Raw genomic sequence first — 13,348 nt, forward strand, 5'->3', positions numbered from 1 at the left:
CTTGTCCAGCCTTTTCCGGCCCCTGGCCGACCTGCTGCTCCGCCTCAACCTGGGCCCTGTGGGTGCTGCAAGGCTGGGGGAAGGCTCCTGAGGGGCACATGGCGTGACGGCAGATGCCCTTGGGGGTCGGCCTAGACGAGCTCTGGCCCTCGAGGGGCCGGCTGCTGACTGCTGCAGCTGTGGCTGGGCAGCATCAGTCTCTCCAGCAGCTCGTGGCAGCTTCACTGGGGGAGTGGCAGTGGCGGCTGCAGCAATGGGGGCAAGCTGGCTGATGCCAGGCGCTCGCTGCTCGCCTGAGACACTGGCACTCGGCCGGGCTGGCACTGCAGCAAGCGCAGCAATCTGCTGAAGGCCAGACCGCTGTGCTGCTGCAGCGCGGCGGGTGCCCTGGCGATGCCTGGCTGACACAGCGAGTGTGGCAGCAGTGAGTGCCCGTACTGCCCTGGTCTGTGCCCGCATCAGACCAGCCAGTGACTGCACGGCACCACTGATCAACTGGCCACTCGCTGCCTGTGCTGCCCTGAAGTCGTCCCGACTCGCGTCCTGTGCTGCCCTGAATTCGGCCCGACTCGCGTCCTGTGCTGCCCCGAATTGCTCGAAACCCCTGGCCTGTGCTGCCCCGAGTTGCTCGAAACCCCTGGCCTGTGAGGCCCCGAAATCGGACACACTATGAGCCAGGGACTCGATGGCCTCAGGCAACCGTGCCACAACCCCCATGAACTCGGTGTGCCGGCGATCCGAGTCCGCGGACATTTGATCAAGGAGGCGCACCTCCTGGGCGAGGACCGTCTCCGGACTGGAGGCCGGACTCTCCCTCTGGGGAGAAGGCCGCCGAGCTGCCCGACCCTTCCCGCGTGGCTGGACGCCACTGGGCACAGGAGCTACACTCCCCTGCAACACTTCCCCCCTCTGGGGAGAAGGCCGCCGAGCTGCCCGACCCTTCCCGCGTGGCTGGACGCCACTGGGCACAGGAGCTACACTCCCCTGCAACACTTCCCCCCTCTGGGGAGAAGGCCGCCGAGCTGCCCGACCCTTCCCGCGTGGCTGGACGCCACTGGGCACAGGAACTACACCCCCCTGCAACACTTCCCCCTGGCTCTCCTCCAGGGAAGACGTCTCCCCTCCATTGCCATCCCCTGGCGCGGATGAGGGTTCCCCCGATGGGCCGCCTTCCTCTTGCTCCTCCTCGTCCTCCTCTTCCGAGGGACTGTCACTGGCAGCTTCAGGGACCTCCTCCTCACCAGCTGAAAGCAGGAAGGCACAAGAGTAGCTTTAGAATGAGGACAGGGCGTCAGCGAGGGAGGCATGAGTGGTGGCATTCAGCGCATTGGTCGGACAGTGGCAAAGGATGTAGATCTGAAGCGCAAGGGGAACGAGAGATGTCCAAAAGGTGACGTCCTTACCATTGGGGCCCAGCACAGGGTCGGCATCTCCACATGCAACGGGGCCAATCAGCCGGCCACCCATGAGTCGACCCACGCGCTCCTCCAGGTCACTGAGCTGCTGGAACTGGGGATGGCCTCCCCCGGTGTCAGTCCGGCTCCTCAGATTCTGGGCCAGCTTGGCCTGCAAGAGAAAGGACGGCCTCTATGTACAGTGTGGTGCCCTGTTGTTGTGTGCACTGCCTCCCATGGTCGAATAGCTTGGCCAGTGTGGTGCCCTGTTGTTGTATGCACTGCCTCCCATGGTCGAATAGCTTGGCCAGTGTGGTGCCCTGTTGCTGTATGCACTGCCTCCCATGGTCGAATAGCTTGGCCAGTGTGTAAAGTGCAGAAAGTGCAATTGATGTTCATGCCAGTGCCATAGCTGCTGGATGAGGGCTGGCCATTAGGGCTTTGAGGTCCCTTTGCCCATAATGTGAGGTGCACATGCAAGGATGAGGAGGACACTGGAAAGGGTACTCACCCTGACAATCCGAGTGAGGTCGTTAAACTTTTTCCGGCATTGGACACCAGTCCTGGGGACATCGCAGGTGGCTGTGACCCTCTGGGCGACATCCCTCCAGGCTCTCCTGTACACCCTGGTGGCAGGCTTCTTGCCACTGTCCGGGAACAAGATATGGCGTCTCCTCTCCAAAGCCCTAACCAGCACCTTTAAATCATGGGCAGAGAAGCGCTGCGCTCGCTCACGGGCCCTCTGCATCCTTCCTGGCGCTATTTCTCTCCAGCAGCAGTGTTTAGGCCTAGCTGGAGGGCTGCAGTATCCAGGGCGTGGCAGCAGACCAAGTCGACCCTTCCCCCTTTAAGAGCTGGCCGGCGCCAGGGTGTCTGCTGTCAATCAAGAAATGACCGCACCTGTGCTGCGCCCGGCCTCGGCGGTATCACTCTGCACCGCCGGCTTAGCGCCTAAAGATAGCTGTGCATCGCCAGTTTTAGCGCTCGAGCAAACTCCTTGGCCAAAGCTACTGAATATCGGCGAAGTGGCCTCCACTTTGCGCCGGACGCAAACTTTAGCGGCCGCCCGACTTTACCACCCCAAAAGTGGCTATACTGAATTTCTAGGCCTGTGTGTTTTAAAAGCAACGTTTTTTTTAAAGACGCAGAAAGCGGGAAAAAGAAAGGAAAAGTTTGGAATCAAGATGGCGGCGACTCACCTCGGTTCAGAACGATAAGGCCCGGCCACACACGCACCGATTGGCCCGGCGGCACATGCCAGCAACCCAGCGTACGATTGGTCGAGCTCGAGGTCACTCTGTCGCTAATGAGCGGATAATGAGATGCTAATGAGCGGAATGTTGAAGGTTTTTGGGATACCGCGGGCGCGATTTTAGCCCGGCCGAAACGTAAATACGCTTAAAACCGTCTCGGAAGCGTAAGCTTTCTTTGGAGGTAACACGCGCGTAGGTACGCCCTGTAACTTTCGAGCGCATAGCCCGACAGACGCACACGCGATGACAGACAGAATGACAGACAGAATGACAGATCGACCGATTTATATATATAAGATAGGTTATTTAATATTTCTGATGAGGATATTTTTCCCAAGCAATCATTACTGAGATAGTGATTATTTGTTTTAATGTCCATATGTAGTAGAGGCTAGAATACACTTGTAATAAAACTTTTATCTTTGCATGGTAAAAACAAGTTATTTTCCCATATGAGGATTGTTATTCACTTTTCAAGTATAGACAAAAAGAATAGAAAGAAAATGACTGCTCAGAATGGGCAGACTTGGACTAACTGAATGTTGGGATAAGTTACCAAATTTGACATCTAGTTAGACTGAAGTGACTGCCAACAAACAAAATAAATTTCTCTAACCCTTGCTTGCCTAACAAATTATATCTGTAACACCAGATACATCTAAATAGAAAGGCAATTTGAGATCTTTCTTTTCCTTTGATGATCTCAGATATTTACTCAGTATGTTAAGTACAGTGCACAAATCAGCAAGGCAGAGACCAAGTTCCGAAAGCTCCAAGTTTCTGGTCATTTTGTTTTGAAAGAAAATTTAACCTCTGATGAATGTTCAGAGCAACTCACAGGCCTGGTGTTTCCACATGATTTCTGCCCAGATATCAGCGTGATCTGGGTGTAATCAAATTAAACAGTGCTAAAGATCGCAGAATTTTAAGCGTAAGGAGTTACGCCCGTAACCACTTTATGCTGGAGTATCTGCGATCTTTTATGCTGGTTCAAAGGTCATTGCCCACAAAACTGGCCACGCCCCCAGGTCAGAATGGCGGGTTTACGACGATTGTGCCTGTATGGGGGTGTTTGTTACATTGCGCCCAGATACTTGGGCACACAGGCATTCATGGTCATATGAATCCAGTGTTAATCACCTGTACCTACAGTGACCAGTAGTCAATTGAAGCCTGACGACGTTGTGTTTCTCCTGCTGCTGCAATTACTTTAAATTCACTTTAAATTAATCTAAAATCAGTCAATTGATCTGCCCTTGGTACATAAGACCTATGGCCAGCAGCCAATTGAAGCCAATTAAAAATTAAGACCAGGAGCATTAAATCAGTCAGTTGAAGAATAGCTCATTTCCTGGCAATCCCACTCCTCTTTGTGATGCTGGAGAATGCCCTGTTTTAGTCACGAATCAATTACGATTGATTATGTTGCTTGATTGCGCTAATTCATGGGAGATTTTACGTTTGGGCTTATGGTCATGAGTTTGCATGGAAACTTCAATGTAACTTCACCTTGGCAAAACCAGCGCAGTATTCAATGCATTCCGGGTGCATTTTGCCGATTGCGCCCCAAGCGGAAACTCCATGCAACAATGTGCCAGGGAACTTACCTTCTTCCCACCTTTTTTTCCTTTCTTCTTTGTACTTTTATCCCTGTCCACTGATAGTTTTAAGTTCTTCAGCTCCTGTCTCATTAGCTCATCTACCTGTAATATAGAAAAGCACATATAGTACTAATCAAAAATTTCACATTATCACTGGTTCACCATTTGGTGCCATAAGCTCTGATTGAGCTGCTATAGAGCCAGGATTTCATTTTGTGTGTGCATACATATATATATATAATGAAAAGAATTGCTAAAAATGCCTGAAATCTCAAAAAAAAAAAATTTTAAATGCTGGAAATACACAGCAAATCGATCAGCACCTGTAAAGAAAAATTATAAATTTAACTTTTGGATGTAAGAAACTGGGAACTCCCTTAAGTTGACTGAATAAAATAAAAAGGGAAGGGGAGACCAACAGGTAAAACACCATTGCCAGATCTGCTTATTTCTATCACTAAGAGTTTAATACCTCATGAAAGGTTTTTATTAACAAGGTATAAAGACGTGAAAAGTGACGCTGTCAGGCTGCGAAAAGGTATTAGAAAAGCAAAAGAGAAGTAAAAATAGCAAAAGAATGAATTGGCAGGTGGGTGAGAGAAACAGGCAGGAGAAAGGAAGAGTCTGAAGTTGATGGAACAGTTCCTGAAGAAGCAGAGAGGGGAAGGGAGGGAAAGGTGTGCTTCACGATGGGATCACATTGTAGATGGTGGAAATGGGAGATACGGTTAGCTGGTCAGATGGGAGGGATAGGAAAAGGGCAGATAAGAGGGACTCTGTCATTGTGAAGCAGGAGAGTGGAGATGTGATAAACAGGTCAGACATGATCAAGGAAAGTTGATCGCAGAAAAGGTAAAACATTGGCTGAGGAAAACGGAGGACATTTTAGAAACCGTGAAACCTTGCTACTTTGTGACAGGAGTTAGCAAACCTGACTCCTGCCATGCTTGACTTTTACCTCATGTTCTTCCCTTCTCTTCATTTTATAAAAGGACTCAGGTATGTCTGAGTTTCTAGTTTTGATGAATGGGTCAATACCTGAAGTGTTAGTAGGTTTTTTCTCTTCATAGTTGCTGACAGAACTGCTGTGTTTCCAGCATTTTCTCTTTTTATTTCAGGATTTCATTATGTCATCACAATAGTAAATTAAGGATTCAGATCTATGTGCATGGTCAGCTTCTGCAGTTGCTTGCATTCTACAATGAACTCTCAGTTCTATAGGGAGAAGGAAAGAGTGGAGGGTAAAATTGAAGAGACCAATCTTTGGCATTCATTCTAAAGAGTTAGTGAAGGGATCTACAGATCATATAAAATTGTTAAAATGCCCTCATGCATGTTTGAGTGAAGCTATTTGCAATGTAAACTTAAAAACCTTGTACCCTTTATGTTACAGTAAATCTTTATCTATAAACTCAAGTTCCTAAAACACAGAAAATTGAGGATGGGCTGAGAGAATAAATCCCAGAAGATATTGAAACCGTACATGGCTTTGCGGATTTAGCGATAAAACTATTACAAATTTGCAGGTGTCGAACTACGTCTTTCCATGTGCAATCAGCTCTAATAATAAGCTACAGGTCAGCCTGCATTGCCCTGATACTGTTCATGAATAAATTCTGATATCTGGACTGTGATGTATAGAATACCCAACAATAAACGCTATCCTTTTTGGAAGAAACTTAAACAAACCTACTTCCATTGTGGCATGGTAGGAAAAATTCCAATGTGAATGTAATTAAAAAGGACTCATGGATTTTTTTCTTAAAATCAAAGAACGCTGCATTGTTATACCTGGAACATGATATTAAACGTTGCAATCGAAAAATTAAGTATGATTTCTGAAAATCAATAGCTGGAAAGAGTCAAAGGATCCTGACTTTTTTTCTCTCAGATACTGCCTTTGGGAACTGAGGATGCTGTATTATTGTACAGTTGTTCTGACATACATTAGATAGGAGGAGCTAATGAGTAAGTCTGATCAGATGCGGCACATGTAGGGAAACACAGCACTGTTGTTCATTAATAAAATGTTGGTTTCTGCATACTTGGTGAACTTTGGAATGAATTAACTGCAAAGCAGGGCATCTTAAGTATTACAAGAAGAGATATTCCTTTAATAAATGGCTGTCCTTTGTCTATTTTGTCTGAATGAGTATAGCTATGACTACACTATAAACGTGCTGACTAGAAAGATCTATTTCCATTCTTTACAATACCTAAAAGGGGTGCAGCACAAGTCAACCCACCACTCTCCTGAAGGTATCAAATCATTCTATGATAATGGATCCATATGTGCTGTCTGCCCTCTGGAGCCTCACCCAAGTGACTTTTCTTCAAGTGTAAGCCTAGACATCTGTGTCAGCAGGTAAATGTGGAGAGCATCATGCTGAACCCTCCCTATCGCCCAGGGACAATGAAGCTAACTTTACTATCCCCTTAGCGGAGATAAACTACATCAGCACAGGGATTCAACCCAAGTCCTTCCTGGGTTGCATGGCTCATTACCATACTGGATGCTGAATTTACACACAGAGCCATCAGACGATCTACATGAAACCCTTTTCTGTGTCTCCAGTGTCTCTTCTGTGCATCTTCCTTCTCCTTCTTTCACTGCCACCCTTCCCTCCCTCTCTGTATATCTGTTCCTCTCTCTCTTCTGCCTCTTGGTAAGTGTGTCCACCATACAGAAATTTTGTCCAGTGGTGTAAGTGATTACCCAGCATGCCCAGCCCAACATTCACTGAAACAAAAACTGCCATTTCAAGAATCAACAAAACCAGGCCAATAGAACTGATAAGACTCCAATTTATCATAACAGGAATCCCTTGATGGGTTGGATTCTGCTCATGAGGGTGGGGGGAGAGGGTGGGGGCTCAGGGAGGGGGATAATGTGCCCCACTAGTATAGAACAGTGTTTTGGAGACACTTCATAGTTGCCACAGTAAAAAAGAATCAAGAAATTAGAAAACATCTGAGCTATTAAAATGCATTTTACTTTAAAAATGTTGTTGAAAATTTCAAAATAGTAATCCAGTCTTGCAATACAAACATAGAAACATAGAAGATAGGAGCAGGAGTAGGCCATTTGGCCCCTCGAGCCTGCTCTGCCATTTAATGAGATCATGGCTGATCATCCAAATTCAGTACCCTGTCCCTGCTTTCTCCCCATATCCCTTGATCCCTTTAGCCTTAAGAAATATATCTAACTCCTTCTTGAATATATTTAATGAATTGGCCTCAACTGCCTTCTGTGATAGAGAATTCCACAGATTCACCACTCTCTGGGTGAAGAAATTCCTCCTCATCTCTGTCCTAAATGGCTTACCCCTTATCTTTAGACTGTGACCCCTGGTTCTGGACTCCCCGGCCATCGGGAACATCCTTCCTGCATCTAGTCTGTCTAGTCCTGTTAGAATTTTATAAGTTTCAATGAGATCCCCTCTCATTCTTCTAAACTCCAGCGACTATAAGCCCAATCGACCCAATCTCTCCTCATACGTCATTCCTGCCATCCCAGGTATCAGTCTGGTGAATCTTCGCTGCACTCCCTCCATGGCAAGAAAATCCTTCCTCAGATAAGGTGACCAAAACTGCACACAATACTCAAGGTGTGGTCTCACCAAGGCCCTGTACAACTACAGCAAGACATTCTTGCACATGTACTCAAATCCTCTCGCTACGAAGGCCAACATACCATTTGCCTTCTTAACCGCCTGCTGCACCTGCATGCATACCTTCAGTGACTGGTGCACAAGGACATTCAGGTCTCGCTGCACTTCCCCTTCTCCCAATCTATTGCCGTTCAGATAATAATCTGCCTTCCTGTTTTTGCCACCAAAGTGGATAACCTCGCATTTATCCACATTATACTAAATCTGCCATGCATCTGTCCAATCACCCAACCTGTCCAAATCATACTGGAGTTTCTCTGCATCCTCCTCACAGCACACACGCCCACCCAGCTTTGTGTCACCTGCAAACTTGAAGATATTACATCTAGTTCCCTCGTCTAGATCATTAATATATATTGTGAATAACTGGGGTCCTAGCACCGATCCCTGCGGCACCCCACTAGTCACTGCCTGCCACTCGGAAAAAGACCCGTTTATTCCAACTCTTTGCTTCCTGTCTGCCAACCAGTTCTCTATCCAAGTCAGTACCTTACCCCCAATCTCATGTGCTTTAACTTTGCACGCTTGTCTCTTATGCGGGACCTTATCGAAAGTCTTCTGAAAGTCCAAATACACCACATCCACAGGTTTTCCCTTATCTATTCTACCAGTTACATCCTCAAAAAATTCCACTGGATTAGTCAAGCATGATTTACCTTTTGTAAATCCATGTTGACTTTATCCGATCCTGTCACTGTTTTCCAAGTGCTCTGCTATTACATCTTTTATAATGGACTCTAGCATTTTCCACACTGCTGATGTCAGGCTTACTGGTCTATAATTCCCCGTTCTCTCTCCACCACCTTTTTTGAATAGTGGGGTTACATTAGCTACCCTTCAATCCATGGGAACTGTTCCAGAGTCTATAGAATTTTGGGAGATGACCAGCAATGCATCTACTATTTCTAGGGCCACTTCCTTAAGTACCCTAGGATGTAGATTATCAGGCCCTGGGGATTTATCGGCCTTCAATCCCATCAATTTCCCTAACACCATTTCCCTACAAATACTGATTTCATTCAGTTCCTCCTTCTCATTAGGCCCTATGTTCCCTGACATCTCTGGGAGGTTATTTGTGACCTCCTTTGTGAAGACAGAACCAAAGTATGTATTTAATTGGTCTGCCATTTCTTTGTTCCCCATTATAAATTCCCCTGATTCTGACTACAAGGGACCAATGCTTGACTTCACCAATCTTTTTCTTTTCACATATCTATAGAAGCTTTTACAGTCAGTTTTTATGTTCCCTGCAAGCTTACTCTCATACTCTATTTTCCCCCTCTTAATTAATCCCTTTGTCCTCCTTTGCTGAATCCTAAACTGCTCCCAATCCTCAGGTTTGCTGCTTTTTCTGGCCAATTTATATGTCCTCTCCTTGGATCTTATGCTATCCCTAATTTCCCTTGTTAGCCACGGTTGAGTCACTTTTTTGTTTTATTTTTATGCCAAACAGGGATGAACAAATTCTGTAGTTCATCCATGCAATCTTTAAATGTTTGCCATTGCCTATCCACCGTCAACCCTTTAAGTAACATTCCCCAATCCATCCTAGCCAACTCGCGCCTCATACCATCGCAGTTTCCTTTATTTAAATTCAGGACCCTAGTCTCTGAGTCAACTACTTCACTCTCCATCTTAATGAAGAATTCTATCATATTATGATCGCTCTGCCCCAAGGGGCCTCGCACAACAAGATTGCTAATTAATCCTTTCTCATTACATAATACCCAGTCTAAGATTAATTAGATTAATTAAAGGAGTAAGTCATGGCAGGAGAGCTCAGACCCGTGTTCTGCTCCTCCTGCTCTATGTGGGAAATCAGGGACGCTGCCAGTGTCCCTGGCGACCATGTGTGCGGGAAATGCATCCAGCTGCAGCTACTTGTAGACCGCATTGTGGCGCTCGAGCTGCGGGTGGATGAATTTTGGAGCATACGCGATGCTGAGAGGCTCGTGGATAGCACGTTTAGCGAGTTGTTCACGCCTCAGGGTAGGGCAGCACAGGGGGTGACCATCAGGCGGAGCAACAAAGGCAGGCAGGTAGTGCAGGGAACCCCTGCGGACATCCCCCTTTCAAACAAGTATACCGCTTTGGATACTGTTGAGGGGGATGACTCACCAGGGGAAGGCAGCAGCAGCCAACTTCCTGGCACTGGCGGTGCTCCTGCTGCCCAGGAAGGGGGGAAAAAGAGTGGGAGAGCAATAGTGGTAGGGGATTCTATAGTAAGGGGAACAGATAGGCGTTTCTGTGGCCGTAGATGTGAATCCAGGATGGTTTGTTGCCTCCCTGGTGCCAGGGTCAAGGATGTCACTGAGCGGCTGCAGGGCATTCTGGAGGGGGAGGGTGAACAGCCAGTGGTCGTGGTCCACATTGGTACCAACGACATAGGTAAAAAGAGGGATGAGGTCCTGCAGCAAGAATTTAGGGAGCTAGGTGAAGGATTAAAGAGCAGGACCTCAAAGGTTGTAATCTCTGGATTACTCCCGGTGCCACGTGCTAGTAAGTATAGGAATAGGAAGATAGAACAGATGAATGCGTGGCTAAAGGGATGGTGCAGGGGGGAGGGCTTTAGTTTCCTGGATCACTGGGTCTGCTTCTGGGAAAGGTGGGACTTGTACAAGTCGGACGGTTTACACCTGAACCAGAGGGGAACCAATATCCTTGCGGGGAGGTTTGCTAGCACTGCTGGGGGGGGTTTAAACTAACTTGGCAGGGGGATGGGGTACAGAGTGGAGCTATAGTAGGGGGTGATTTACAGCCAAATACAGAGGGAAAAACAAGTCAGCTGGGAAGGCAAAGCAAATATGTGAAGGCAAAAGAGAATATGGCAGGGCTGGAAGGCATTTATTTTAATGCAAGGAGTCTTGCAAATAAGGTGGATGAACTGAAGTTGTTGTTGAACACATGGGAGTACGATATTGTTGCTATCACGGAGACATGGTTGAGGGAGGGTCAGGACTGGCAGCTCAATATTCCGGGGTATAGAATCTTCAGGCGAGACAGAGGGGGGTGTAAAAGGGGAGGGGGTGTTGCAATATTAATTAAGGAGTCAATTACTGCTGTAAGGAGGGATGATATATTAGCGGGTTCCTCTAATGAGGCCATATGGGTAGAACTTAAAAACAAAAAGGGGGCAAGCACTTTGCTGGGAGTGTACTATAGGCCCCCAAACAGTCAGGGGGAGATAGAGGAACAGATATGTAGGCAAATCTCAGAAAAGTGCGAAAATAATAGGGTAATAATAGTGGGGGATTTCAACTTCCCCAATATAAATTGGGATAGTCAGAGTGTGAAAGGCTTAGAGGGTGCAGAATTCTTAAAGTGCATCCAGGAGAGCTTTTTGAGCCAACATGTAGAAAGTCCTACAAGAGAGGGGGCGGTACTGGACCTAATTCTGGGGAATGTAGCCGGGCAAGTGGTGGAAGTGTCAGTAGGAGAGCATTTTGGCGACAGTGACCACAATTCGGTGAGATTTAAGGTGGTCATGGAAAAAGACAAAGACGGCCCGGAAATAAGGGTTCTAAATTGGGGGAAGGCCGATTTTAATATGATAAGGCAGGATCTGGCCAAATTGGACTGGGAGCAGCTACTTATAGGAAAATCCGCATCAAAACAGTGGGAGACTTTCAGAAGGGAAATAGAGAGAGTACAACGCCAACATGTTCCTGTAAAGGTCAAGGGTGGGACCAACAAGCAAAGGGAACCTTGGATGACAAGGGATATACAAAAATGCATTAGAAATAAAAGGGGGGCTTTTGGCAGTTACAAAAGACTAAAGACGGAAGAAGCCCTAGAGGAGTATAAAAAATGCAGGGGCATACTTAAAAAAGAAATTAGGAGGGCGAGGAGGGGCCATGAAATAACACTGGCGAGCAAAATAAAGGAAAATCCTAAGATGTTTTATAAGTATATTAAGGGCAAGAGGATAACCAGGGAAAGGGTAGGGCCCATTAGGGACCAAAGTGGCAATCTGTGTGTAGAGCCAGATGATGTAGGCGGGGTTTTAAATGAATTTTTTGCATCTGTGTTCACTATGGAGAAAGACGATGCAGACATAGAAATCGGGCAAGGGGGCTGTGACATACTTGAACATATTAGCATCGAGAGGGAGGAGGTGCTAGCGGTTTTAGCAGGCCAAAAAGTGGATAAATCCCCAGGCCCGGACGAGATGTATCCCAGGCTGCTGTGGGAGGCAAAGGAGGAGATTGCAAGGGCTCTGACACAAATTTTCAGAACCTCTCTGGCCACAGGGGATGTACCAGAGGACTGGAGAACAGCTAATGTAGTACCATTATTCAAGAAGGGTAGCAGGGATAAACCAGGGAATTACAGGCCAGTGAGCCTAACATCTGTGGTAGGGAAATTATTGGAAAAAATTCTGAGGGACAAAATTAGTCTCCACTTGGAGAGGCAAGGATTAATCGGGGATAGTCAGCATGGCTTTGTCAAGGGTAAATCATGTCTGACAAATCTGATTGAATTTTTCGAGGGGGTGACTAGGGGGGTGGATGAGGGAAATGCTGTGGATGTGGTTTACATGGACTTCAGTAAAGCTTTTGACAAAGTCCCGCATAGGAGACTGGTCAAGAAGGTAAGAGCCCATGGGATCCAGGGTGCCTTGGCGCGTTGGATCCTAAACTGGCTGAGTGGCAGGAGGCAGAGGGTGATGGTCGAAGGTTGCTTTTGTGACTGGAAGCCTGTGTCCAGTGGGGTACCTCAGGGATCGGTGCTGGGTCCCTTGTTGTTTGTGATCTACATAAATGATTTGGATGAGAATGTAAAAGGTATGATCAGTAAGTTCGCAGATGACACGAAAATTGGTGGGGTGGTAAATTGTGAGGAGGAAAGCCTCAGGCTACAGGACGATATAAACGGGTTGGTCAGATGGGCGGAAAAGTGGCAAATGGAATTTAACCCTGAAAAGTGCGAGGTGATGCATTTTGGACGGACAAATAAGGCAAGGGAATACACAATGAGTGGTAGGACCCTAGGAAGTACAGAGGGACCTTGGTGTACATGTACATAGATCCCTGAAGGCAGCGGAACAGGTAGATAAGGTGGTTAAAAAGGCATATGGGATACTTGCCTTCATTAGCCGAGGCATAGAATATAAGAGCAGGGAGGTTATGATGGAGCTGTACAAAACGCTGGTGAGGCCACAGCTGGAGTACTGTGTGCAGTTCTGGTCGCCTCACTATAGGAAGGATGTGATTGCTTTGGAGAGGGTGCAGAGAAGGTTCACCAGGATGTTACCTGGGATGGAGCGCCTCAGCTATGAAGAGAGGCTGGACAGGCTGGGGTTGTTTTCCTTGGAGCAAAGAAGGCTGAGGAGGGACCTGATTGAGGTGTACAAAATGATGAGGGGCATAGATAGGGTAGACAAAGAGGAACTTTTCCCCTTAGTAGGGGGGTCAATAACAAGGGGGCAT

General features: G+C 47.2%; 1 protein-coding gene across 1 annotated transcript in view; it reads right to left on the minus strand.

Annotated features, from left to right (window-relative positions):
• Positions 1-13,348, minus strand: part of LOC147120121 (dynein regulatory complex subunit 11-like) — a 368,896-nt gene that overhangs the window by 114,838 nt on the left and 240,710 nt on the right. The window contains exon 11 of the mRNA XM_085985675.1: positions 4,255-4,350. Coding sequence (XP_085841801.1) covers positions 4,255-4,350 — 96 coding nt within the window. The remainder of the gene's footprint in view (positions 1-4,254; positions 4,351-13,348) is intronic.

The sequence above is a fragment of the Somniosus microcephalus genome, chromosome 4, assembly GCF_052327205.1.
Source record: "Somniosus microcephalus isolate GS21.2 chromosome 4, FLI_Smic_1.0, whole genome shotgun sequence".
Classification (NCBI taxonomy): domain Eukaryota; kingdom Metazoa; phylum Chordata; class Chondrichthyes; order Squaliformes; family Somniosidae; genus Somniosus; species Somniosus microcephalus.